Source organism: Erpetoichthys calabaricus, chromosome 14 (genome assembly GCF_900747795.2).
Source record: "Erpetoichthys calabaricus chromosome 14, fErpCal1.3, whole genome shotgun sequence".
NCBI lineage: Eukaryota > Metazoa > Chordata > Cladistia > Polypteriformes > Polypteridae > Erpetoichthys > Erpetoichthys calabaricus.
In genome coordinates, this window is record NC_041407.2 from 29399864 (window position 1) to 29427715 (window position 27852).

Below are 27852 nucleotides of genomic sequence, written 5' to 3' on the forward strand. Positions count from 1 at the left end.
CTTGAGGATTCACTCTATCCAGTCCTGTGACTGTGTGTGCAGCCTCCTTAACCCTGGTTTACACTTACTGTGTGAAGCTGGTGCATAGACTAATGCCACATTGAGGGGATCATCTGGTATAGTACGCAGTCTATTCAAACCAGGGCAACCAATTTGTGAAAGCCGATTCTCTGTAACACTAGTTGATGCTGAGAGGCACATGTGTAAGTGTGAACTGTTTGGCATTTCTATTGCTGCGCAGGCTCATGGCAGTGCTCAGCACCATTTTAATCACTGTCAGGTCTCAGCAGAGAGTTGTAAGGGAGGTCTTCAGCTGGTGAGAATAGAAGCTCCTCACTTTGGCTTTGGTTAGAATGGAGTGCAGTGCAGTGCAGTTGGTTCAAGGGTCTTTCCCTCCAGAAATGTATGAAGCAACAAGGGAGATTAAATTTAAAAATGTTAAAATTTCAGCGATTTTTAAAATCAAATTAACAACTCAATAATGTGTGCAGAAAGTGAAGGGACTGAATATGTGACTTTTTGTTCATCCTAAGCCAAAGCCGTGGGCATTAATATGGAGTTTTCTATTATACTAGCTGTGTAAGCCTGTGCTCTAAAAAGCCTAGGGTCCTAGAAACTAATGAAATAGGGAAAAAAAAACTGAAATGTAGAGATGTCAGGTAATTGAAAGGAACTACACTGGGCATCTCTTTCTCCTAGGAGGACTTGTTTTGCCGATGTGCTCGCTTCGCTTGTGTATTAGCAGCGGGATGAAAAAGTAAAAGGGATACCGTTTTGCCGATGTTAGTGGCTAAGTGACGTCGTCTTTCTTCTGAGATTTCGTTTTGCTGACGTGTTGGCCTCGCTTGTGTTATTAGCTGCTAAGCGAGTTTCCTCTGAGGCGGAGCCCTTACCCGACTCCATCTCTCACTTCTGGGCCAGACAGACACACACACTTCCACGCGTAGACATTTGTATATAAGATATTAATACAGAATTTCATATTATAAGGCTGTTATTTTCACATTTGGAGTGGTGTCCTGTAGATACCACTGTAAACTACAAGAACACAGAAATCTTTTAAATTTATAAATATAAAAAACTGCACTTAAGGACACAATTTTCCAAGGCAAATTAATATATATACTGTAATCATGAAAAAAAAAAAAACCAAACTTGTCCTTTAAACCATAATAATGTTGTGTTACAATAGTTTCAGAAATTAGCATTAACTTTTCAATTCATTAATGCCCAGACTGTTGAGTCTTATTTGCTGTACTTCATATTTCATATTTTTACTTTGCAGTTCTTTTCTGTACTTTATGTACACGCTTTTTTTTTTTTACTTTTTATTATAGAAAAAAATAACACTACTATTTCGATATGCTAGTTGCTTGCAAGTTAAACATGAATCTGAACATGAAACTTAATGTGACAGCTTTCTCCCAATTCTATCACTCACCTCAAACACCCCCTGTGACTCTCAGTAGGTCTGGTCAGTGCTCCAGTTGTAAAAATGATCTGGAACTGAATGTTGTGACGCTCCTTCAGATGGTGTTCACACTAGAAAGATGCTGTATAAAATGTACTTGGTTTATTTGTACTGTGAAGGGTAAATCCCAGTTTATTTACAGTGGAGCTGGTTGTTCTTAAGGTCAATATTTGCTTCCATCTGTAACTCACTGTGACTTCTCCATGTTTTCCTAGGTATTTGTGCACTCTCCACTAACCATTCTAACTCATACTTGGCTTATCCTGGCAACTCGACTATTGGTGAAATTCTGATCTTTGATGCTAACAATCTGGTAAGTTACGGCAAGCTGATCTGCTACTCTTCTGTTCCTTTGTGAGAAAAAATTTGTGAATTCTTTGTGATTTTTCCAGATTCACTTGTGACTGGCTCTTAAAATGTCATCTAATCTTCACATAAATTATAATAATAAATAGATAGTCTGCTTAAACCAATCGCCTGTCTTTTCTAAACATGTTGCCTAAATATTCAGTGAAAAGGATAAAATATGTAAGCTGCAATACAAAGTTAATAAAAGCAAAGTATGAGCTTTTGTATTTGGTACACTGTATTGATCTCTGAGGGGAAATTGTCCTTTTGCATGACCTTTGGGGGTCGGAGAGCAGGGTCAGCCATTGTACAGTGCCTCTGAAGAAATTTTCAGATTAAGGGCTTTGGCCCAACAGAGCAGGATCCCTTCTGGTAGTAATGGAACTGGCAACCTTCCAGGTACCAGTGTAGATCCTTCGGCTCAGAGCTACCACTCTTCCTTGAGGTGCCCTGCTCTCCACAACAGAGGTCTGTTAGAACACAAATTAGGAAGATCAAAAGAAATTTCAGAGGATCTCAAGAAAAACAGTTTGTCGAAGCCCATAAAGACGAAAAGGACTACACAATTTCTGTTCAGCCCCTGAATATCTACAAGTCCACAGACAGGCCCTAAATGTTAGGAGTGAGGACACTGCAAAAGAAATCTGTACAGCACTCTGTGAGGTAAGAGCTTTATGATCATAACTTCATGAAAAGAAAAACATGAAATGGGAAAGGAGGTCATGGTGTATTACATGTAGAAAAAGTCTGCTGTCCTTAAAACTGCCCATTTCAAGTTTCAAGCCCACAAGAATATTCATATGTTTTTCATTTTGTGGAGAATTATGTAGAGTTAAGTTTGAGGAAAAAAAAGAACTGCAGAGCAACACCAAACTGTTATTGCAACAGTGAAGCATGATGGAGAGAACATCATTTTTTGGGCAGCTTTGAGAGAACAATACATTTGAAGTTTGTTTTTTTTAGGACATTCAAAAGGTAAGCCATCTTGTCTGAAGATTAAGGACATTGTCCATGTAGCATGATCATCACCTCAAACAGAAAAGAAAATCAACAACAGATGGGCTTAAACAAAAGAAAATCAGCATTTTTAGAATGTCTAAGTTTGAGTCAGAACTTTAGTCATTTTGAATTGTTCTGGGACAAGCTGAAGCAAATCATTAATGCAAGACATCACAGACGTGTCTCTGGTCATCTGATGGACCTTGCATTCCAAGTGAAGACTTGCCGGTACTGGATAATTAAGCAGACATAATGTATACTCACCTGGGCCCATTCTTAGTTGCCAGTTCATGTTTATTCTTTGTGCCTTTAAATCTTTAGAGTTCTGACTGCCTGTTTCTCCAAGCCTCTCTTTGCACATAGTGATTTGCTGCTGCAGGTCTCCTCTAATTCTAAACTTTATGAATAAAGCACTTTGCAGTATGTTTATTGAACACAGTAATGGGACTCGCATTGGCTTGTTTGCTGACCAATGGCTGCTGTTTGTGTTTGTCTCTGTCTCTCAGTATGGGGTAAGTCTGTCCACTGTAGTACATTTCTTTTTTCATTGTGCTTATGCTAAGCCTCATGACTCACTTGCACATATTTCAATCCCATAACCAACCTTCATCAGCTGTTTATTTTGATTTTTTACTACTTCTAAATATTTTATAACTTAATGATATTCTGAGGTGTGTTGGTCTTATGGATTAACTTGTTCCTTGAGCAGTTGTTTTTTGTAATCTTGTTGCTTAATTAATGTACGACAGAAAATAAAATTTAGCAAAGATCTATTTGTATTAACTTTTTTTTTATTTTGTTTAGAGAACGGTGACTATGATTCCTGCTCATGACAGTCCTCTCGCTGCTATAACTTTTAGTTCATCAGGAACCAAACTTGCCAGCGCCTCTGAGAGGGTACCTTTCCATTTATGTCAATTTTTTTTTTTATTTCCTGAACTTGTAATCTTTTAAATAACAGGGTTGGCCTACTTTAAGTATAAACTGGCAGCTTTCCTTTAAAAAAACCTTCAGTTTTTAGGGGCTCATCTCTTGACAAATTGGAGCCACATAAATATATAGAAAGTATGGACCATTGTTTGTTGTTTCAAAGCATAAGCAGTCATACACAGAGGTGGAGTAGCAGAAGGTAACCATGCAAAAACATACAAAACAACACTGTCTGTCTGTTTGGGTCCTCCTGTATACAGGGACCACCATAGCTTTCCTTAAACATGCCAACCTGCCTGCCTGACCTTGGATCTTGTAATATTGGGCCGTCCTCTTCCAGATAACATTCCATACAAGCAAGTCAGACTTAACAAAGTGACCGATCCTTTCCCCAAAGTATTCTTGGATCTTTGAAAGGAAAAGACTTCAAAATATAAATTGTAGAGATGCTATCTGAGTCTTCAAGACTTATCAATATTTATTCTGGAATAGAACAAGGTAGGAGGTGAGGAAAATTAGGCAGGTTCTGTTTAGCAAAGTTTCTAGCTTGAAAGTAGTGGAAGAATTGTGTTGATGAGAAGTTGAGTTTGAAGTGCAATTGTTTGTAGGATGTGAAGACATTATCTATGTACAAGTCTCTAAGTGTTTATTCCTGGACATTTTCCAGACATTGAATAGTGTATATGTTTGAGAGGGTGGAAAAAGGTGGTTGCCATGTAGAAGTGCAACAGATAAAAGCTGCTCTGTCTTAAAGTGCTTCCTGCATTGGTTCCATATTCTGAGAGAATGAAGGGCAATTGGATTATTAGTGTTGACGGTTAATTTGTATTAACTGGGGTACAGAGCAGGGAATATATAAAGAAGTACTGCAAGATGTTATTTCTATTGTAGTCCAGGCTTATGTATATTTACCGATTTGTGTCAATGTCCAGATCTTCATAGCTTGTATATTTGCTGCTCAGTAATAAAATTGAAAGTTGAGTAGTGCCATACCGCTTCTGCTGTATTGTTGTAGAGTCGCCCTTTGGATTTGTGGATATTTCGAATTCCAAATAAATGAAGTTATGATTTGAGTCATCGTTTTCTTAAAAAATGATTTGTTAATGTATATGGGGATGCTTTGAAATAGGAAGAGAAGCTTGGGAAGGATGGTCATCTTAACAATGTTGATTCTCCCTGCTAATGTAAGATGGAGGGTAGACCATCTATTCACATCTTGTTTAATTTTTTCCATGCAGACAGCAAAATTTTGTTGAAAAAGAGCTTTATATTTGCTTGTAATGTTTACTCCTAGGTATTTAAACTGATCTAATAAAATTAATGGATTGATGTCCAGCCCGATATTGTGTGCTAGAGAATTCACTAGAAAAAGCACACTTCTATTCAAATTGATTTTAAGTCCAGGTATCTCTTGATATTCTTCTAATGCTTTTAGGACTTCTGGCACAGAATTGTGTGGGTCAGATGTATACTGTACCATGTCATCTGCATATAGTGATATTTTCTGTTCAAGTCCTTCTCTGAGAACCCCCTTTATCTCTGATGCATTTCTAAAGTATACAGCTAATGGAGCAATGGCAATTGCAAAGAGCAAAGTTGATAAGGGGCATCCTTGTTGAGTACCATGTTCTAGTTTGAAGTCTGAAATAATGTTGTTAATACAAACTGAGGCTTCTGGACTTAGCGTAAAGTAGTTTAATCCATGCACATATGTTTGGGCTGAACCCAAATTTGTGCAGTGTGGTGAATAATTAGTTCCATTCAACCATATCAAGTGCTTTTTCTGCATCTAAAGATAATAAGATCTCTGGGGTGTTAAATTTAATGGGTATATATATTATATTAAAGAGTTGTCAAAGGTTAGAAGTTAAGTGTATGCTTTTAATAAATCTAGTTTGGTTTTGTGATATTACAGAAGGAAGTACTTTCCAAACTTCTAGCCAGAAGAATTGAGAGAGTATCTTAACATCATTATTCAGAAGTGAGATTGGTCTGTATGATGTACATTGTAATAGGTCCTTATTTTTGTTAGGAAAGATGGTAATTAATACTTGGCGAAAAGTCTGAGGTAGAATTTTGTTGTCTATAGCTTCTATAAATTTTGCAAATAATAATGGAGCTAACTTGTTTAAAATTTTTTTTTATAAAATTCCACCGTATATTTCAATTTGAAGATAAGCTGTTCCATTTATTTCATAGTCAAGAGGTTAAATTCTGATTGGAAAACCTGTCTTTTCCTATAAAGTGCCTCATTTTGAGACCTGGAGTATTCTAGATCTGTTCTGGTAATTTCGCTGATTAACTTAGACGCCGCCTTGGTTTTCAATATATTTTTGTGAGAAAAATATGAAATAATCTGTCCTCTTAAAAATGCCTTCAGTGCCTTCCTAGAGTATTCCCACAGAGACCTTGGAGGATGCATTTGTCTCAAGAAAATAGTCAACTTGCTTAGACATGAAATTTGTGTATTTTTTTTTTCCAGCTAATGACAGAGGGTTTAGAAACCAGCTATGATATGAGCAAGTAGAACGCAGTAATTTAAGCTCCGTGATCAGAAGGGCATGGTCAGAGATTACAATAGCATTGTACGTACAAGATCTGATAGTGGGCAAAAAATTGTGAGAAAATAATTCCTGAGTAACAGTGATGTATGGCTGAGAAGGAGGAGTATGCCCTTAGATTAGAACTTTAAAAACCTCCATGGGCCTGATTAACTTATGATCCATTACATACTGTGTAATTATCTTTGCAGTATCATTAAAGGAATACTCCATCCACAAAAATATATATTTTGTTGTTACTTACTGCATGTGTTTTGCAGTGATTACTGTCTCTTATCCAGTCACTTGCTTGAAATGTTAAATAGTTACTTCCAGAATCATCACTGCATACATAAACAATACAACCAAAGACTCGACAAAAGGACTATTTGACTTTGAAGACCTGCCTTTCCCCGTCACTCTTTGGTCAGGAGTCCTGTCGTCAATTCAAAACGTCCATTCCGTGAGTCTTCAGGTTTGCTGTTTATGTATGTGCTGGTAATCCTGGATGTAATAATTTAATGATATTTTAGCAAAAAAAAAAAAAAAAAAAAGCATTTGTTTTGCACATTTAGAGTAGGTGACTGGATAACAGACGTGGATTATGTGACGGGAGTAGTGTGAGAATTTATTTTATTTTTTTCATGCTTGTTCTCATTGATTGTTGTTGTACAGCACTAGCAACCATTTAGTTCTATTAGTTGATAAACCACTGGAAAATACTTTGAGTAAGCAACACAAAAAAAATCATTTTTAGGTGGAGTATTCCTTTAGGTGCAGTAAATGCAACAAGACCAGCATGCACAAAAAATAACCGGCTTGAAAACAAAACCAGACAGATCTAACAAACGTCGGGACACAAACAAGAAAAGAAAAAACATCTTTACAAAGACATAAAGGTGGGTGAACGTCTCCCACAAAGCCATTACTCATGGAGGGGGTTAAGCTCTCATAAACACGTTTTAGTGATACTTTTTTTCTTTTCCACGTGGTCATCACGTACTGATGGACTGTTGAGACAACTGATTTATTTATAGTCTGAAAGTGAAGGGAAAAAAGATGGTCCTTTAGTTTAGTATTGCTCAACTGAAAACATTTTTTTTTCCGGTGTACATATATTTTCTGTGCTTTAAAAATAAATTCACAAGTAAATGGAAGAAAAGGGGAAAACTTTTGCTTTTACAATTAACTGGTATAACAACATTTATTTCTATAGCATGTTTTCATACAAAGATTGAAGCTAAAAGGGTCTTAGAAGAAAAAAGCTTGAAGAAAAGAAAAAACAAATAAATTAAACAGATATGAATATGAATGAATACATGGCATACAAAAAGTAGTAAATAAGAATAAATGAATATGCATAACACAAATATGCAAGTCATAGATGAAACAGAGATAACCACTTTAGTAAAGGGAAAAAATGTACAAAAATAAGAAGAAAAGAAAATGACACACCAAGTATGATAGTTAAAATCATGTTATTCTCTAAAGACATACTTGTGCAGGAAATTTTGCATTCTCTTTAAAACTGATTATATAAAATTACAAAATGTTTTTACACTACATGTTCAACAAATGAACAATTTTTAATCACTCATTTTAATAACTGTTGAAGAACTTAAAACAGAAATGGCTCCTCAGCTTTCTCCAGTTTGCCTTTTTAGGTGGTTTAGCCGTGATTGTGAATAGCTGGCTAAATACTACATGCTATTGTCCTGTTCTGTGGGTAGACTCCGATTGAGATTATTAAAGGAAACTGGGGTTTTGAGGAAAATAACTGGCATATAAAGATGAATAGTCGGTTACTTAAATAAAGTATAAAAGATAAATACAACTGCAGTGTCACAGGTAGGAAAATTATCACATTCTGTACGGTAGCCAAGATGACATGTAAATCCAAAATGAGGGCCCCAAAAATTAAAGGGAACAGTCAGTTCTTTTTCTGAGAATTTCTTTTCTGCCACAGGGTACTGTTATCCGGGTGTTCACCATTCCAGAGGGGCTAAAACTTTTTGAATTTCGCCGGGGAATGAAAAGGTAAGAAGCTCATATGCTGTTCGTTACCCAAGAATCACAACATTAATTGGTTTAGCATTATTTATTCATTACAAAAACTCAAAGTCCACATCAGTGTCAAACTGCAAATACCTTCATTGCTACATTACTGGACTCGTTAGGATTATCTGTTAAGAAACAATATAGTGTCTAATAAAGAACTATTCTAGGTGGTTTGGACAGTGAAGGTAACCTCAGTAATGCGCATACATCGGCTTAAATACATCTGTAAACACATGTCAACTCAAAGCGTACCTTAACCAGTTCCAAGTGACATCCAAGGTATGATTCTGTGATTCTTATATATCAGTCGTCATACTACCCTTCCTCTTTTGCCAGTGGTCCTTTAGTGAGTTCTTTAGGTGGTGTCTTAATCTTTTTTGGTCTTTTGTACTCCTTTATTTTCTTCCTTTTGAACTTCTTCACTTGTTTCTTTATTCTTTTCCTTGTCTTCCGGCTTGAATCCTCAACATATCCATCAGCACGTGTTGTGTTTTTAGCCTAAACGGTGCTACACTTCATGCTAATGTCTCTGTTAATTTCCCTATCACGTTGTCCACTTCTCCAGCTTTCCTTTATCTTGTAATTCCACACCCTCTGTCTACTTTGTTTTACTGCCAGTGGGATTTGTACACTCTTAGGGCCTGTTGTCGTTCTTTCTGCCCCATTACAATATAATTAGCTGTACTCTTCTCCTTTCACATTTATTTAGCTGTGTGTTGCCTTTTTTTTTGCTTTTTGTTTTAATTGTAATAGCTATTGTCCAATAATGTATCTACTTGAGGTATTCCGAAATTTAGTGTCCTTTATAGTTTAATCTAATCAGATTTTATTTCCGTTGCTATCAATGTCAAACCATATAAATTATGTGCCAGTGACAAAAACTAGATAGATAGATAGATACTTTATTAATCCCAGGGGGAAATTCACATACTCCAGCAGCAAAAAATATTAAATTAAAGAGTAATAAAAAATGCAGGTAAAAAACAGACAATAACTTGAATAATGTTCAACGTTTACCCCCTCTGGTAGAATTGAAGAGTCGCATAGTTTGGGGGAGGAATGAAAATATGTTAAGACAATATGCATATAATTTTTACCTTGCATCAAGAAAAAAGTAAGTCTTTGAGGCAAAATTTCAAGTTAAAGTGAAAATAAAAATGATAGAAATATATGAATTGTCACAAAAAAAGAATTTTATAGGGGCTTAGAGAATGTTGAAGAATCTCAATCTTACAATAAAAGCTTTTATAATGCATAAAAAGATTCTTATTTATGAAATATGTCCCTTGCAGATATGTCAGTATCAGCTCCCTTGCTTTCAGTACAGACACCCAGTTTCTTTGTGCATCCAGCAACACAGAAACCGTTCATATCTTCAAACTGGAACAGCACAGCCCAAGGTAAGGATTGTCTGTCTGTTTTCTTTTCCTGGACCCCACCTGCCTTATCTGTGACTTGCATGCCTGGTAGGGGTTTCCTATTGTTATACAGTCATGTGAAAAAGTAAGTACACCCCATGGAATTGTTGACTTTTTCAACATATTTGAACAGAGAAACAGTCGATCTTCATGCTAATTATGCCTACAGATAAAGGTGATAAAGTTGAATTAAAAAAAATAAAAATTTGCCAAATCGATCATTTATTCAACACAAATATCAAGAGATGTAATGGTGTACTAGGGGAAAAAAGTAAGTACACCCTTTGCCTCAGAAGCTGGTTTTGCCCCATTTAGCAGAAATGGCTCCTTGCAGGCATTTTGCATTACTGCCCACCAGCCTCTGATATCAATTCAGTGAATCTTTTGACCGCTTCTCTATGCAAAATTCCTTCAGTTGCAAGATGATGTTGGATTTTCTTGAATGCATTGCCCATTTCATATCCCCGCACAACATTTCAATGTGACTCAAATTAGAACTTTGACTTGGCTGGTTCATAACCATACCTTCCGTCTTTTTGAGCCATTTCTTGGTGGATTTGCTAGTGTGCTTCAGTTCATTATCATGTTGTAAGACCCAATTCCAGATCAACTTCATCTTTCAGATTGATGGCCTCAAATCTCCTCAAGCACACTTTAAGATCATTAAATCATTGTTCACTTGATGACTGCAAGCTGCCCAGACTCTGAGGCAGCAAAGTAACCGCAAACCATAATATTTCCATCACCATGCTTCACATTTGGTATGAGGTTCTCTACCTGAAATGTTGTCTTTGGTTTGCATCAGACATGTCTACTGTTACTATGGCCAAACAACTGTTACCTTTTGATTCATCTGTCCAGAACACATTGCTCCAGGATGCCTGGTCTTTGCCTATATTTTCAATGGCAAGCTGTAGTCTTGTTCTAATTTTCTTTTTAGACAGCAAAAGCTTTGACCTGGCACATCATTCACGCAGGTCACATTTCACAAATCTCTTTCTGATTGTAAATGCATGCACCTTGATGTAAACTACTGCAAACATTTACTGTAGATCTTGCAATGAACGTTTGAGGTTCTTAGAGACAATCAAATGGTCAGCTCTGGAATTTTGTTGGACGGCCAGTCCTGGACAAATTAATAGTCATTTGAAATTTGCACCACTTGTGGATGATTTTCCTTTCAGTGGAATGATTGATTTCAAATAATTTGACTATCAGACTCATAGGCAAGCTTCTATCTGAGGGCTTTGGGAAACTCTTGATCTTGGCATGATGACATCACACGTGCATTTGACAAATCAGCATTTTTTTCAAGTCTAGATTATGAGAATAATTGCACCATGTGATTTATTTTTTTTTTTTATGTTTTGTTTGTTTAAGTATATCACCTTTATCCTTCGGCACTGTTTGCATAAAGATCTATTGCTTGCCAGTTCAAATACACTGAAAATGTCAACAATTTCTATGCGGTGTACAGTGATCCCTCCTCGATCGCGGGGGTTGCATTCCAGAACCCCCTGCGAAAGGTGAAAATCCGCAAAGTAGAAACCATATGTTTATATGGTTACTTTTATATTGTCATGCTTGGGTCACAGATTTGCACAGAAACACAGGAGGGTGTAGAGAGACAGGAACGTTATTCAAACACTGCAAACAAACATTTGTCTCTTTTTCAAAAGTTTAAACTGTGCTCCATAACAAGACAGAGATGACAGTTCCGTCTCACAATTAAAAGAATGCAAACATATCTTCCTTTTCAAAGGAGTGCGCGTCAGGAGCAGAGAATGTCAGAGAGAGAGAGAAAAAAGCAAACAATCAAAAATCAATAGGGCTGTTTGGCTTTTAAGTATGCGAAGCACCGCCGTATAAAGCAGCTACAAGGAAGAGAGCAATGTGAAGGTAGTCTTTCAGCATTTTTTAGAGGGGCGTCCGTATCCTCTAGGTCAGTGTGCGAACATCCCCTCTGCTCACACCCCCACCGTCAGGAGCAGAGAATGTCAGAGAGAGAGACAGAGAAAAACAAACAATCAAAAATCAATACGTGCCCTTCGAGCTTTTAAGTATGCGAAGCACCGTGCGGGAAGCATGTCGCTTGATAAAGCAGCTGCACAGAATGGAGCAACGTGAAGATAATCTTTCAGCATTTTTAGACGAGCGTCCGTATCGTCTAGGTGTGCGAACAGCCCCCCTGCTCACACCCCCTCCGTCAGAAGCAGAGAATGTCAGAGCGAGAAAGCAAACAATCAAAAATCAATACGTGCCGTTTGATCTTTTAAGTATGCGAAGCACAGTGCGGGAAGCATATCGCTTGACAAATCAGCCATATGTAAGCACAGCAAGAAAGAGAGCAATGTGAAGGTAATCTTTCAGCGTTTATTGAGGAGCAGCCGTATCCTCTAGGGGTGCGAATAGCCCCCGTGCTCACAATATATTTGAGGAGTTTTATTTAATACGTAATACGCGCTCTGGTTGGGTAGCTTCTCAGCCATCTGCCAATAGCGTCCCTTGTATGAAATCAACTGGGCAAACCAACTGAGGAAGCATGTACCGGAAATTAAAAGACCCATTGTCCGCAGAAATCCGCGAACCAGCAAAAAATCTGCGATATATATTTAAATATGCTTACGTATAAAATCCATGATAGAGTGAAGCCGCGAAAGTTGAAGCGCGATATAGCGAGGGATTACTGTACTTACTTTTTTACGTAGGTATACAGGCAGTCAGCATTGGTTTTAGAGTCTTGTCAGTTTTACAGTGTCTGCCTCTGGTTGTTGAATATATCCTTTTTAAAGCCGACTTCACTTGTTTTGCATTAATGTATTAAGTTGAATGTATGACACTGTCTAACTAGATGCGGCTCACTGTAGAAAAATGGATTGAGCAGGTTTAGATGGACAGATTTTCTCAGGATTGAATTTGTATAATATTCTGTCTTTGGGGTTTTTTTTTTTTTTTGGGCGTTGCGGTTTATATAATATAGCACCTTTCTGTAGTGACCAGCATATTAAGGTGCTGTACAAAGCAGAACTTTTATTGGAATTGTTTGCACTTTTAGTTAGTGCAGTGGCACATTAGTTGGCACAGTGTAAGGTGAATACACTTGTGATGACAACAGTTAACAGCACTAAGAAAATGCAGTTACTGAAGCCACTCTGCATGGCTCTTCTGATACAAAAAGCTGTGCATTCAGCACTGCAAATGGCAGGATTGCTTCTGCAAAAACAGTATATACAGTGGGGCAAAAAAGTATTTAGTCAGCCACCAATTGTGCAAGTTCTCCCACTTAAAAAGATGAGAGAGGCCTGTAATTTTCATCATAGGTATACCTCAACTATGAGGGACAAAATGAGAAAAAAAAATCCAGAAAATCACATTGTCTGATTTTTAAAGAATTTATTTGCAAATTATGGTGGAAAATAAGTATTTGGTCACCTACAAACAAGCAAGATTTCTGGCTCTCACAGACCTGTAACTTCTTCTGTAAGAGGCTCCTCTGTCCTCCACTCATTACCTGTATTAATGGCACCTGTTTGAACTCGTTACCAATATAAAAGACACCTGTCCACAACCTCAAACAGTCACACTCCAAACTCCACTATGGCCAAGACCAAAGAGCTGTCAAAGGACACCAGAAACAAAATTGTAGACCTGCACCAGGCTGGGAAGACTGAATCTGCAATAGGTAAGCATCTTGGTGTGAAGAAATCAACTGTGGGAGCAATTATTAGAAAATGGAAGACATACAAGACCACTGATAATCTCCCTCAATCTGGGGCTCCATGCAAGACCTCACCCCATGGGGTCAAAATGATCACAAGAACGGTGAGCAAAAATCCCAGAACCACACGGGGGGACCTAGTGAATGACCTGCAGAGAGCTGGGACCAAAGTAACAAAGGCTACCATCAGTAACACACTACGCCGCCAGGGACTCAAATCCTGCAGTGCCAGACGTGTCCCCCTGCTTAAGCCAGTACATGTGCAGGCCCGTCTGAAGTTTGCTAGAGAGCATTTGGATGATCCAGAAGAGGACTGGGGGAATGTCATATGGTCAGATGAAACCAAAAAAGTTTTTGGTAAAAACTCTACTCGTGTTTGGAGGAGAAAGAATGCTGAGTTGTATCCAAAGAACACCATACCTACTGTAAAGCATGGGGGTGGAAACATCATGCTTTGGGGCTGTTTTTCTGCAAAGGGACCAGGACGACTGATCCGTGTAAAGGAAAGAATGAATGGAGCCATGTATCGTCACATTTTGAGTGAAAACCTCCTTCCATCAGCAAGGGCATTGAAGATGAAACGTGGCTGGGTCTTTCAGCATGACAATGATCCCAAACACATCGCCCGGGTTAACAAAGGAGTGGCTTCGTAAGAAGCATTTCAAGGTCCTGGAGTGGCCTAGCCAGTCTCCAGATCTCAACCCCATAAAAAATCTTTGGAGGGAGTTGAAAGTCCGTGTTGCCCACCGACAGCCCCAAAACATCACTGCTCTAGAGGAGATCTGCATGGAGGAATGGGCCAAAATACCAGCAACAGTGTGTGAAAACCTTGTGAAGACTTACAGAAAACGTTTGACCTCTGTCATTGCCAACAAAGTGTATATAACAAAGTATTGAGATGAACTTTTGTTATTGTCCAAATACTTTTTATTCCACCATAATTTGCAAATAAATTCTTCAAAAATCAGACAATGTGATTTTCTGGATTTTTTTTTCTCATTTTGTCTCTCATAGTTGAGGTATACCTATGATGAAAATTACAGGCCTCTCTCATCTTTTTAAGTGGGAGAACTTGCACAATTGGTGGCTGACTAAATACTTTTTTGCCCCACTGTATGTACACATAAAACAAAGTGTAGCATTATTAAGGTAACACATTCAAAAGGAAGACACGCATTGGAGTAGATGGAATTCTAGATTGGAAGCATTTTTTTCTTTACTACTTCACGTACATCATAAATTGTATAACATGCTATTAGTATTTTCAGTTTCAAAATGCCAGCTTTAGAATAGTTAACTTTGGACTGCTGTCAATTCAGTAGTTTATCACAAGAGGGCAACAGAGATCTTTCATTGTGGGCTTTCTTGGCGGTAACGCTGTTCATTACATTTTAACTGTAAACAGCACATTACTGTAAATCAAAGGTAAAATGTATGTTACTTTTATTTTTGTGAATTCAAAAGTTAAACCAATGTTTCATTCATGAATATTGAACTTCTGTTCTTTCATCCATCCATACATTGTCTAATCTACCTGTCCAGTTCTGGTAGAAGGGTAGGCAGCACCTAATCAGACAGCAAATGTACACAATACAGGCATGAATCCTGGACAGGAAGCCACGTCATCGCAAGACACACTTAACACGCAGTCATAGTGGGCCAGTTTAGTCCTTGTGTGTACTTCCATGGTCTGAATCCAAATACTCCACTCAGATGGTACAGGGAGCCAGAAACGGTCAAGGAATAGGAGACCAGTTCATTATAGGCCACTCTCACAAACACACACCATGTCAGTTTAGAGATTAATCGAAGCAACATCTCTTTGCCTGATACCACTAATTTTTTTTTTTATTAACTACATAATTAATTATCCTTAGTAATTACATTGTTACAAGTAATTCATTTTAAATTTTTAAGATGCCCCTTCTTATCTTCAAAGGAGCTATTTACTATTCCTCTGTGTGTGTGTGTATGTATGTGTATGTGTATATATATAATATATATATATATATATATGTATGTATGTGTGTGTGTGTGTGTGTGTGTGTGTGTGTGTGTATAATATATATTTCATTGCATTCGTAGTCTGAGTCGACGACCTGAATTGTGTGGGTGGTTACCTACCAGGTAACCCTTGTGGTTGGTCTAAATGAACCACACGCCGTGGCACAGCGTAAAGGGACTTTGTGTCTGACGCTGACGTCTGAGGTTCGATTCCCCGAGAAGGGAGCAGTGGAGTGTGTACGCCTGATGAGCCCAAATGAGGGCGAAACACGTGTCGTGTACTCTTTGCTTTATTTGACAGTAAACTATGCAATATATAATATATTATACTTTATCTTAAAGGATACGCTTGGTGTTTTGTCAATTCAAAGGTGTATCTTCATAATCATGGCATATATTAATCTGCCACAAAAAACTGTGTTCTTGTTTTAGTTTTATAAATTTTAAAAGTACCATGTCTGTTCTTTTAGTTTACAATGGGGCTGAAGGGTACCAAGGTTCAAACATGGAAAACGACCAGCTTATCAGTTACGTCCATTTTTCAGGGCAAGAATGTTATTAGATACTAAACTGCGTCTTGAGATTGCATAGATATTTTAAAACTGTGTATGCATCACTTTAGAAAGGAATTAAGAAAAAGTAAAGAAACCCTTTGAGATGTTCAGCCATTTTAAAAGAAAACCAACTTTTCAGCTCATCTCACTGATTGTCTCTCCCTCTACAGCAGTGTGCGAAAGGCAGTAAAGTGGTGCCATCCCATCACAGGAACAACTGACACACACACACACATGTACACATATAATTCAAGTCACATGAACGTGGAATCACCAGTTCATATTATCTTTATGGTTTTGTATATGTGTGGAAGATAACACTACACTAAGTAAGGGAGAACATGCAGACTCAACATGGACAATGACAAGACACACAATTCAAACCCATGATGCTAGATCCATGAAGTAGCACCACTAATGATTGTTCTACCTTGCTGCCCTACATAAGAGGTACTCATCTCTACAGAATTCAGTTTGCTAGTAAACAACATTGCCATTGTTATTAATCTACAGCTCTGCATTTCAGCCCACTCCACTTGCAACTGCAGTGAAGTGGCTCACCCAAAATATGTTTGGGACAGCAGTTGGCTTAAGTGATGGGCGACCAGGAACACATTTTCTTTTCTACTTAAGCTGCAAGTAGTCCATGGAGAAATGAGCTCTACAAACTCACAGGCTGGCTTTCAGGAGGTCTTCCACTCAAGTGTCCACATCCAGCCTGAGCGCTACAAGCCGTAACTTTAAGCTATCGTGATTACCACTGGATAGTTGATGGAAGCTGTAAATGCTTCTTCTTAAGTTTCTGTTCACTTTTTTTGATAAGGATGTTCCAATCAGGTTATTTAAGGCTGATACCGATCACCGATTTGATGTTACTTGATCAGACCTTTAAAAACTTTTAACATTTCTATTTGTCTGGTTATCAGAATCAGAATCAGAATCGGCTTTATTGGCCAAGTATTTGTACACATACAAGGAATTGGACTCCGGTTTTACCTAGTATTGTCCCTGATGCTTAAGTGTTCATGAGAGTGATGGCCTGAGGAAAGAAACTGTTCACATGTCTGGTAGTTTTGGCGTACAGTGCTCTGTAGCGCCTACCAGAGGGAAGAAGTTGAAAAAGGTTGTAACCAGGGTGTGATAGATAGATAGATAGATAGATAGATAGATAGATAGATAGATAGATAGATAGATACTTTATTAATCCCAATGGGAAATTCACAATGGGTCTGCAATGATGTTTTCTGCCCGTTTCCTGACTCGATATCTGTATAAGTCTTGAATGGAGGGCAGATCAACACCAATGATTTTTTTCTGCAATCCTGACTGTCCATTGAAGTCTGTTCCTGTCCTGTTTTGTGGCTGAGCCAAACCAGACTGTGATAGATGAACATAGAACAGACTGGATTACTGCAGAGTAAAATTGGATGAGCAGCTCCTGAGGCAGGTTGAACTTCCTGAGCCGGCACAGGAAGTACAACCTCTGCTGGGCCTTTTTAACAATTGTGTTTATGTTTAGTTCCCACTTTAGGTCCTGGGAAATTGTGGATCCCAGAAACCTAAAGTTTTTCACAGCAGACACAATGCTGTTGAGTAGTGTGAGAGGGGGCAGCACTGGGGGGCTCCTCCTGAAGTCCACTGTCATCTCCACAGTTTTAAGCTTGTTCAGCTCCAGGTTGTTTTGACCACACCAGAGGGCCAGCTGTTCGACCTCTCGTCTGTATACAGACTCGTCACTGTCCTTGATGAGGCCAATGACTATCATATCATCTGCGAACTTCAGGATTTTAACAGACGGGTCTCTTGAGGTGCAGTCATTTGTGTAGAGGGAGAAGAGCAGAGGAGAGAGGACACATCCCTGGGGGGCGCCAGTGCTGACTGTTCGTGTGCTGGATGTGATTTTTCCCAGTCTCACTTGCTGCTTCCTATCTGTCAGGAAGTTTTTGATCCACTGGGAGATGGGAGCTGGTACAGTGAGCCAAGTGAGTTTGGTGTGGAGGACTTCTGGAATGATAGTGTTGAACGCCGAGCTGAAGTCCACAAACAGGATCCTAGCATATGTCCCTGGAGAGTCGAGATGTTGCAGGATGTAGTGCGGTCCCATGTTGATTGCATCATCCACTGACCTGTTTGCTCGGTAAGCAAACTGTAGGGGGTCAAGCAGGGGGTCTGTAATGTCCTTCAGGTAGGTCAACACCAGTCTTTCAAAGGATTTCATGACCACAGACGTCAGGGCGACTGGTCTGTAGTCATTTAACCCTGCAATGGAGGTTTTCTTTGGAACCGGGATAATTGTGGAATGCTTAAGGCAGGAAGGAACTTCACATAGCTCCAGGGATCTGTTGAAGATCTGTGTAAATATGGGGGCCAGCTGATCAGCACAGACTTTAAGACAGGAGGGTAACACACCATCTGGACCTGGTGCCTTCCTGATCTTCGGTTTCCTGTAGTTGGTGATGTCTTTCAAACCTCTCCACACTGATGCAGGGTCGTTGGCTGTAAACCTATTTTCCAGCTTTTCAGTGTAGCACCTCTTTGCTACTCTGATCTCCTTTGTCAATGTGTTTCTGGCTTGATTATACAGGATTCTGTCCCCACTTCTGTAGGCCTTCTCCTTAGCCTTACGAAGCTGCCTGAGTTTTGTAGTAAACCAGGGTTGTTTGTTGTTGTATGTGCGAAGTTTTCATGGGCACACACATATCCTCACAAAAACTGATGTAGGATGTCACAGTGTCAGTAAGCTCATCCAGGTCTGTCACTGCAGACTCAAAAACACTCCAATCAGTACAGTCAAAGCAGGCTTGTAGTTCCAGCTTTGCCTCGTTGGTCCATCTCTTCACCGTTTTCACCACAGGCTTTGCAGATCTTAAGTTCTGCCTGTCAGTTGGGAGAAGATGAACCAAACAGTGGTCAGAGAGTCCCAGGGCAGCACGAGGGGCAGAGCGATAAGCATCCTTTAATGTAGTGTAGCAGTGGTCCAGTGTGTTTTTGTCCCTGGTAGGACACTTAATATGCTGACTGAATTTTGGCAGTTCTTGCCTGAGGTTTGCTCTGTTAAAATCACCAAGAACAATGAGCAGGGAGTCCGGGTGTTTGTGCTCCATGTTAGTTATCTGGTCAGCCAGGTGTTGTAATGCTTCACTAACACAGGCCTGAGGTGGGATGTAAACACCAACCAGAATAAACGAGGAAAACTCCCGCGGTGAATAGAACGGTTTATAGTCAATGAAAAAAGACTCTAAGTGAGGGCTGCATGTTTTGATTAGTACTGTGACATCTGTACACCAACCTTTGTTTATGTAGAAACAGATTCCGCCTCCTTTCGTTTTCCCCGAGAGCTCCATGACGCGGTCCGCACGGAGAAGTTGGAAGCACGGCAGGTATAATGCGCTATCGGGGATGTGCTCACCAAGCCAGGTTTCAGTGAAGCACAGGACGGAAGATCTGGAAAAGTCCATGTTTGTTCTGTTTAACAGAAGCAGTTCGTCCATCTTGTTGGCCAAAGAGCGGACGTTCGCCAGGTGTATTGAAGGGAGCGCAGTTCGAAATCCCTGGTGGCGCAGTTTAACAAGTGCTCCGGCTCGCTTCCCTCGTCGGCGTCTACTTCTAATTCCGTAAAGGGCGGCTGCTCCTCCGACTAAAAGTTCTGTAAAGTATTCTGTTTGAGTGAAAGACGGTGAAAAAATTTCACCAGCGAATTGACCGATGTGTAAGAGTTCCTCTCTGCTGTATGTGATCAGAGGGGGACCGCTTATCACGGAACAAACAAACAAAAACAGAGAAAGCACCAAGGAACGAGGCACCGAGGCTGCCATCTGCGGTGCCATGATGATACTATATTAAAGCATGTTTTTAGTATTAAACTACTTCAGTGTATCAACTAAACATTCGTAATTCTCGAGGTGTAATTATATAATATGGATTACCATTTTAATTATTTAGTAGTTGTTTCTTACCAAAGCTTACGCTGTATGACACACAGCAACAAATAATAAAACACAGTACAAAAAGCCTGCCGTTTACTAAGCAGCAATTTCAAATTCGTTTTTTCTCTTTCTCCAATTAAAAGTGTAAGCTCCTCCATTTTAAACAAGCACACCGTCCACACTCAAGCAGTGTCTGTTTTTAATTTAAAGGACAAAATAAAGGTCTGAATTCATTAAAACAGATTTACTTGCTGCTTGTCAAGTTCCACAGGACCACTTCTCTGATGTCTTTTTATTCTCAGTTTATTACTTTACTTTTTTAACTTAAAGGCTAATATATCAATCATCTCTCGTTCACTGATAAAACAAGCTTCCACTTTCTGCACTTTGTTTACGCAGCAAGAACTTTGCTGCAAAAAGGAGTTGGGGGGGGGGGGGGATTTACACACTGGCTCAATTCCCATAATACCTTGCGTGAAGGAGCATTACAACTAAATTACCATAAAGCTTAAAGCTGAGGCTGAAAATGTGGTGTTTTTTTTTTTTTTTGCAATTGGCCTTTTTACCGATCACCAATCGAGTCCTTTTAGTGAAAAGTGGATGATTATCGATCAAGTCCTGATCGATCAGAGCTTCCCCAATCCTTGATATGTGCATTTTCAAACGATTTTCTCAGAACAGCTTCAGACACAGGTTTAGTTTTGTGCTCATGAAATTCCTTATTTAGGTCTAAACTACCATGATGGAGGCAGTGAGTGGACAAGCTGACAGGAAATGTTTCTTACCAAAAAGAAACATAATTATCTTATCACTGATTCTTGGAACTATTTAGCACAAGGATGCCTCATACACGTAGAAAGCATGTGTTCTTAAATCAAAGCCTTTGCTCCTTCAAAGTGGACTTGTATGGTACGTTTTAAGGCTTTTGCATTCACCTGTGGACCCGTGTTCCCTTTAGCTGCATTGTAAGCTGCAAGAACAGACAAGGAATTTTTAAAATGTATAATACAGAAAATCTATTCATGGCTTGAAATATACCAAACATGACCTTGAACAAGGTAAGGTTGTTTGCATGTTCAGTATGTGGATTATCCCAGGGTGTCAGTCGTACATTTGGTGCAACATGAAACATTGTTGTTAAAGTTGACTGCATAATTCATTTCACAATACTAAAGCTATCCAATCAAAAATGTACTATTACGAAGCAAAGAAATAAATATTGAATACATTACTGTAGAATTAAATGAGGAACATTTTCTGAAAGGAAATAACCAAGCAAACACAATTTCTTCTTCTGTGTATTCCTCTTATGTGCACAGTTAAGAACAGAGGCATCCACGTGTATGTATATGTGTGTGTATGTATGTGTGTGTGTATATATATATATATATATATCTATATATATATATATATATATATCTATATATATATATATCTATATATCTATATATATATATATCTATAATATAATATAGGCAGTTATATTTAAGGACAGGATGGGTGGTCTTAGATCTACCAAGAGGGACATACAGAGTACATAGAATGAGGGAGACAGAGATGTCCGTGTGGGTTGAGACTGTATAGTGTAGTGTTTTTGCTTCTTCCTGGATTTACTTGTTACAGGTATCATTCAGAGTTTCTCTTGTGTATTTGTGTGTACACACTGTGGTAGAAATGACATTGGAAATATAGTAAATAAAGAACCTTTGTTCTCAATTAGGACATCTTTGAATCAGGAATCCGGCAGGAGGAAACTTGATCATTACATCTTTAATTCTCTGTTCATTGAAGACACCCCATCATAACAGTATGCTAAGGGATGGCTCACTGAGCAGAGGCTGCCACAAAATGGTCACAGTTCAGAGACAGAGAGACGCATTAATAGACAATTGAATTTGCATAGCAGAGCTGAATCAATGTGTACACAACATCTGACATTTACTCTGATCCGTTCATTATTGTGCACATCCAAATACATTCCCAAAGTAAAAGTCTCATTTCACTACATTCTTGTCTTCTCCAATACTTTTCAGTACTTTTGAATTCAACTCTTATTCTTTTATGGAGTTTCCTGTGTATGTGACACTGTCAAATCTTACTGGGTATGTGACAGCCAGTTTTGAAACCATCACCCAGAACCCTCTTGTTCCTTGCTGTTCACTGGAACCTATCTGGTTTTCCTGATATGCTTGAGCAAGTTTCTGACCTTTAGTAACCCTTTATGCCTTCTAAGAGAGATACTATATTTCTAAATTGAAAAGCATACCAAAACTCTTCATACACAATAACTACATTTCCCCTAAATGACTATGCGCCCCCTAAGTCTGATTTTTTTTTTTCCTCCACAACGTACACATATATTTAGTTATTTTATTCTGTTTGTTCTTTGAGTGGCTGTGATGAGAACTCGCCCACATGGTCTTCGTACATGGGAAAGATGTTTACTGCTGCTAGCAACTACCTCCCATCTCAGGTGTCTGACATGATGAATCAAGACCGGGCCTTTGCCACAGTTCGCCTGAGCATGACAGGAAAAAAGAATGTGTGCTGCCTTGCCACGTAAGTATGTTTTCTTCAGATCAGAATGAGGAAAACAAATGGTAGTTTTGTCTACTTTCTATTAATAATAAAAGCTTTCTTTTTCCATTGCCTCACATATAATTATTTATTTTTATAACCTGTGCAGTAGATGTCTAATTTATAGAATTTTATTTTCCAACAGTTTAATCAAATCTTGGCACCTTGCAGGAATCTAGTAAAAAACTAGTAAATCTTTGGGAGTATTTCTCATTGCTGTTAATTGTTTGTTGAATTTACTAATCAGAGTGGTAGGTGGGAAAGGTGCCTGCTGCAATAAAGCTTGAATATTTGTGTTGATGTAGTAGAATTTGCAGTCTTTTAGGGGACCACCAAAAGCAGGGGGTAGTGACTGGGAAAGAAACAAGTCTGTGACTTCCGAGAATTTACTGAGAGAGTCGTCCAGTTTAAGCAGTTGGGAGGCTGTTGTCTCCTTTAGGTCTGACAAGCCTATTAATACGTATTACATACAAAATTATTATGACTCACTAAAGCACATGTTTAGCGACAGCTATGCAGAATATTCTGCTTAACGGGTCTAACTTTGATAATTACAACAAATCATCAGCAGGACTGTATTCCCTAGGGCCCCATTTAAAGATTTGTTTCAGAATAGATGTCCCATGCTTCGGTCCCTCTGGCTGGGGCAGAATGCATTCTTGGAAATTCTGTGAATGGGTCAAAATGTTTATGCAACACGTGCTGGCCAATGTCTTAGGAAGTGCTCTAGAGCGCTATGTGTACAATGCAGTGTAGTGCCATGGCCTGGATGTTCAAAATGTCATGAACAGCCTGCTTTCACATTCCAGAGGGAAGGACTGGCAAGAGCTGCAGTGGCTTCCTGATGCGACACTTTCTTTTAAGAGTCCGAGTCATTTTGTCAAATATGTGAAAGTATGTTAAACATGCCAATGACTACATGGGCATCAACACATACTTGACAGTAGCAAGGAGATCTTTAGTGTAGTAAAGAATGTGTTAAAACTTTCAAATATTTACCAGATTGTGATTCTTTGGTATTCATCCCAATATAAATATATTTAAAATGATTAAATGTAGTCCCAGGATGTGGAGTGGCCTGTGCAGTAGTAGCCAGGAACGTGCTGTGTAAGGAGGCCACTGAGTGCTGGGAGAAGGTCCAAAGACCTTTGGGCTAACCAAGGACAACTTGTGGTCACAAGCTGGGAAAAGTATGTGTGACAGTGAAAGGGCTGACCTGGAGACATCAAGTACATGAGCTCAGCGTCTTACTGGAAAACATGTCCAGGGATTAAAACAACTCTTACTGTAGAATTTTTAGCATTGTCTCACTGTAAAGAATGGTGACTGTCACTTAAATGAACAGTTTTCTTGAATGACAACAGAATACAACTTTTTCATATGTCCACTTTTAGTCCCTGATATAATACATCTTTAAATTATGGATGAGAACATAAACAATTTCATATGTGACATGTTTAGGCTTTCAGTGGCACATGAAACATGGAGGTTTGTGTTCAGCCCTAAATCTCAAGTTAAAATTGTTCATAGTTGGCATCCTTGCATTGTCCTTCACAAATGTGGCCCAAGGTGTAGGCTGAGATTGCTGTGTATAATAATTATAATAATTCTTTGCATTTATGTAGCGCTTTTCTCACTACTCAAAGCACTCCGCAATTGCAGGTTAAGGGCCCAACAGAGCAGAGTCCCTGTTGGCATTTACGGGATTTGAACCAGCAACCTTCCGATTGCCAGTGCAGATCTCTAGCCTCAGAGCCACCACTCCGCCTCAGTATGTCATGTTAGCAGCTTGCCTTTGCACCTTTTATACTGTACACTGTTCTTTCAAGTAACTACACTGCTAAAAAAGCTACATTTTATACACCGTATATTTTTGACATCCCCTACTTACTTTGGTAGATTTTTAAACACAGCTAGTAGAGGTGAAAGGTAAGGATGTTGTATTAACTATTGTGGTTTAAGTACTAGCTAAGCAGTGCTTGTGGGTAAGACGCCTGTAATTTTCTGCACTCTTCATTTAAAAAGTAACTACAGAAAATAATTTCGATACCCAGAAAAAAAGTGATTGCTGTAATGAATTCATATTATTTTCACTGAGACAATAAAATTGGCAATCTTTGTTGACCTTATTTTGTAGGATTCAGAAGATACCCAGATTACTGGTGGCATCCTCAGAAGGACACCTCTTTGTTTACAATGTGGATCCCCAGGATGGCGGCGAGTGTGTACTGGTGAAGAAGCACAGGTTATAACCCAGTTTCACTCCTATAATATTAGATTTATATATATATATATATTTTTAAACTTCAGAGCCCCTTGGTTTCTTGTTGTTTTTCTAGTGGTAGCTCAGTGTGTGCCATAATCGACTAAAGCCATACTTCTACTTCTTGTTAGTGTCTGTGAAAGCCGCTGTCACAATACACGACTTTCCAGAAATTTTAGTCCTATTCTTTCCTTTAAATAATTAAAAATAATGTCAGCAAGTCCTGGGTAATCACAGTACACACGCATGCCCATCAGACGTTTAGTACTTGCTATAACAAAATCAAACTAGTTTAGAAGTTGCCAGTCAAAGGGTGGGCTCCTTAATTGGTAGCCAGTGACTACTCGAGCAGAAGTTCAGTGCTTATAATGTCTACAGACAGTGCAGAATAGGAGTGTCTGAAAGACCAAAAACGAAAGCAAGTATCTCAGACTGTAAATGGAGGAGAGGGAGAACTGAGGTGAAAAGTTGTAAGGTCCTGGTGGGCCGCAGTGAGTGCAGGTTTTTGCTTTACCCAGTTTCTTAATTTGAACACATTTATTTACTACTAAGCACCATATGTTTTGGGCATTGTTTTAGTCAACACAACTCTTAATGGCTTTTTTTTAACTTTAATCTGATGCATAAAATTTTTAATTGTTTCCTATTTTCTGTATCAGGCATCAGTTAATAATGATGTGCAAATGATAAAGGAACCCCACCAGCTAACGTGCTTCCATTTTAATCTTGGTGTATGAACCATGGACTATCAGTATTACTATAATATTTTGATATAAATGAAACAGAAGGGAAGGACCAAGACGTGCAAATCTGTTGCAGTCCACAAAAGATACAGAGAAAAAAAAAAGAAATGTGATGAAGATTTGCCTTGGAAGAATGAAAGCACTAACAAGCCATATAATTAAATACCAAGTTTTATTATCTGTTAGGCCTGGCTTCTAATTACGAAACTGGTTGGAATAAAAATCTGTAGTCCCTTCCAGGACCGTAATTAAGGCCCACTGTTGTAAGGGAATCCTGTCATCAGTCAGAGTGCTGGCTCTGTTGCTAAAGGATTTGGGCTGGTTGCCGGTTCAAATCCCAGCAGTGACAGAAGGAATGCTAAGGCCCTTAAACTGCAGTTGCTCCAGGGGTGCTGACCCTGCACTCTGCCCCTAAACCTCTGAGTAAGTTGGGGTATGCAAAAAAAAAAAAAAAAAGAGAATTCCCTCTCGGGTTTTAATACAGTATTAATACAGTATACCTCCTGTGATTCCTAATTATATAATGTGCAGTATGTGCCCTCCCACTAGACACCATGTCATGCTGGGTAGTGTTCTGCTGGTTTGGCTTGCATCTACTTATTTGGCTGACATCTTTCTCCAAGGCTAGTTAGTTAACCCATTATATCTCAAATGTTGCAAATTTCTTTTGTTTTTCCAAATGGAGTACAGGCAGATGAAATGACTTGCTCATGGTCACACAGCGTCAATAGTGGGATTTGAACCCACAACCTTTGGTCCAAAGCCTTAACCACTACGCCACACCAATGGTCCATCCCACCTAAAAAGAAACTAATACGTTAGTGATGATCAGCCTTTTTTTTTTTTTTTTAATTTTTAAAATTCAACACACTTGTTATAAAAGTAACGAAAATGAATTCTGCTTACGACAAAAGAAAATGTCTAAAACTAACTACTCAGTAATGTTGTTAAAACATGAGCCCTGTGGTATTTCAGGAGAGACTTGGATGAGATGTCATTCAGTGTTCTGCTAGCTAACCCTCTGTCTGTCTGAGCTCAGCCCAGTGACATCCTAAGCCGTACACCTTTCAGTATCCTCAAACACAGAGGTAGCTGCCAGTAAGTCCTTGACAAATGATAGAGGAAACAGTAGTGCCGGCTGCCAAAGTTGACCTTTTTTTAAATTGTTGGAAATACTGACCACTTGCTTGTTTGTTTTTGTCTGTTCTCTTCCAAGTGTAAACGGTGAAGAAATCTGACATGATTGTGGACACTCTGTGCTGACCAGCAGGTCTCAGACTTAACCTTCTCACCTGCCTCATAGTCCAAGAAGCATGTAACATTTATGTATTTAGTGTCTTATTTTTTCCAAATAGACTCTGCAATTTGGTCTAATAGGACTTTTCAAAATTTTATTTTTTTTTATTAACTGTAGAACGATCTCAAATGGCCTCTATGGTGCCAGGGTCATCTTGTAGCCGTATCATTTAATGAGAAGAAAAACAAACTTTGTTTAATTAGGTAACCAAGCAGTATGGGCGCAGCAATGAAAAAGACTGACCGTTTGCCCCTCTATAAGTTGGCTTGGATACTTCTGCCTGCCAGTGAACTGCACGGGTTTCTCTTATCATTCCCTGCTCTGTTGTGTCTCCCATTCATTTTCAACCCAAGACCAAGTTTTACAATATCTGAAACACGCTATTTGAGTACAGTAACTTAGAATCAATCTTCCTTTCTTTAAAGTACATTGCCACAAGAAGTTTCCAGTTTAGACAAACCGTACACTTCAGTGTAACGAGATAAGGTGCAGTGTAACACGTTATGAAGAATTTCATCACAAGGTGTGACAAACGCCATATTTCGGTGGTATAGGAAGAGTCATCATATTTAGAAAAATGTGACCTACTTTAGTATCCAGCATGGCAAGATGAATGCTTTCATTTTAGGATATGATAAAAGCCGCTTCCTTTCTAATGCAAACTGTTGTAAATTGTTTCAGTCAGTCGGACCTCCTAAACATCAAACATGGTGGTGTTACCCAGAATGATTCATTTATTAATTAATTATTGACTTGATTTCTTGTTAATCAGCAGTAAATACACAAGCCTTGTTAGTTGTAATCTTTTATGAAAAGCCATTTAGGTTTTTGTTCATTCTTTGCAGTACATACAGACTATCCTGAAGCATGTACAGTACACCTTCTACTGAGACTTTATCTTATACTTTATATGCAGGCATTTTGTTTTTGAGATATTTATTGAGTCGCCAATATAAACACAATCATTTGGTGTCTGAATTGTGTGTGAAGGTCCTTCTCAGACTGC

At 38.8% G+C, this 27852-nt stretch overlaps 1 protein-coding gene across 4 annotated transcripts in view; it reads left to right on the plus strand.

Moving 5' to 3' along the window:
- Nucleotides 1-27852, plus strand: part of wipi1 (WD repeat domain, phosphoinositide interacting 1) — an 87175-nt gene that overhangs the window by 49422 nt on the left and 9901 nt on the right. For all 4 annotated transcript variants that reach the window (XM_028819140.2, XM_028819141.2, XM_028819142.2 and 1 more), the window contains 6 exons: nucleotides 1687-1784; nucleotides 3623-3715; nucleotides 8255-8325; nucleotides 9639-9746; nucleotides 22358-22525; nucleotides 24681-24788. In XM_028819140.2, the coding sequence (XP_028674973.1) occupies nucleotides 1687-1784; nucleotides 3623-3715; nucleotides 8255-8325; nucleotides 9639-9746; nucleotides 22358-22525; nucleotides 24681-24788 (646 nt within the window). The remainder of the gene's footprint in view (nucleotides 1-1686; nucleotides 1785-3622; nucleotides 3716-8254; nucleotides 8326-9638; nucleotides 9747-22357; nucleotides 22526-24680; nucleotides 24789-27852) is intronic.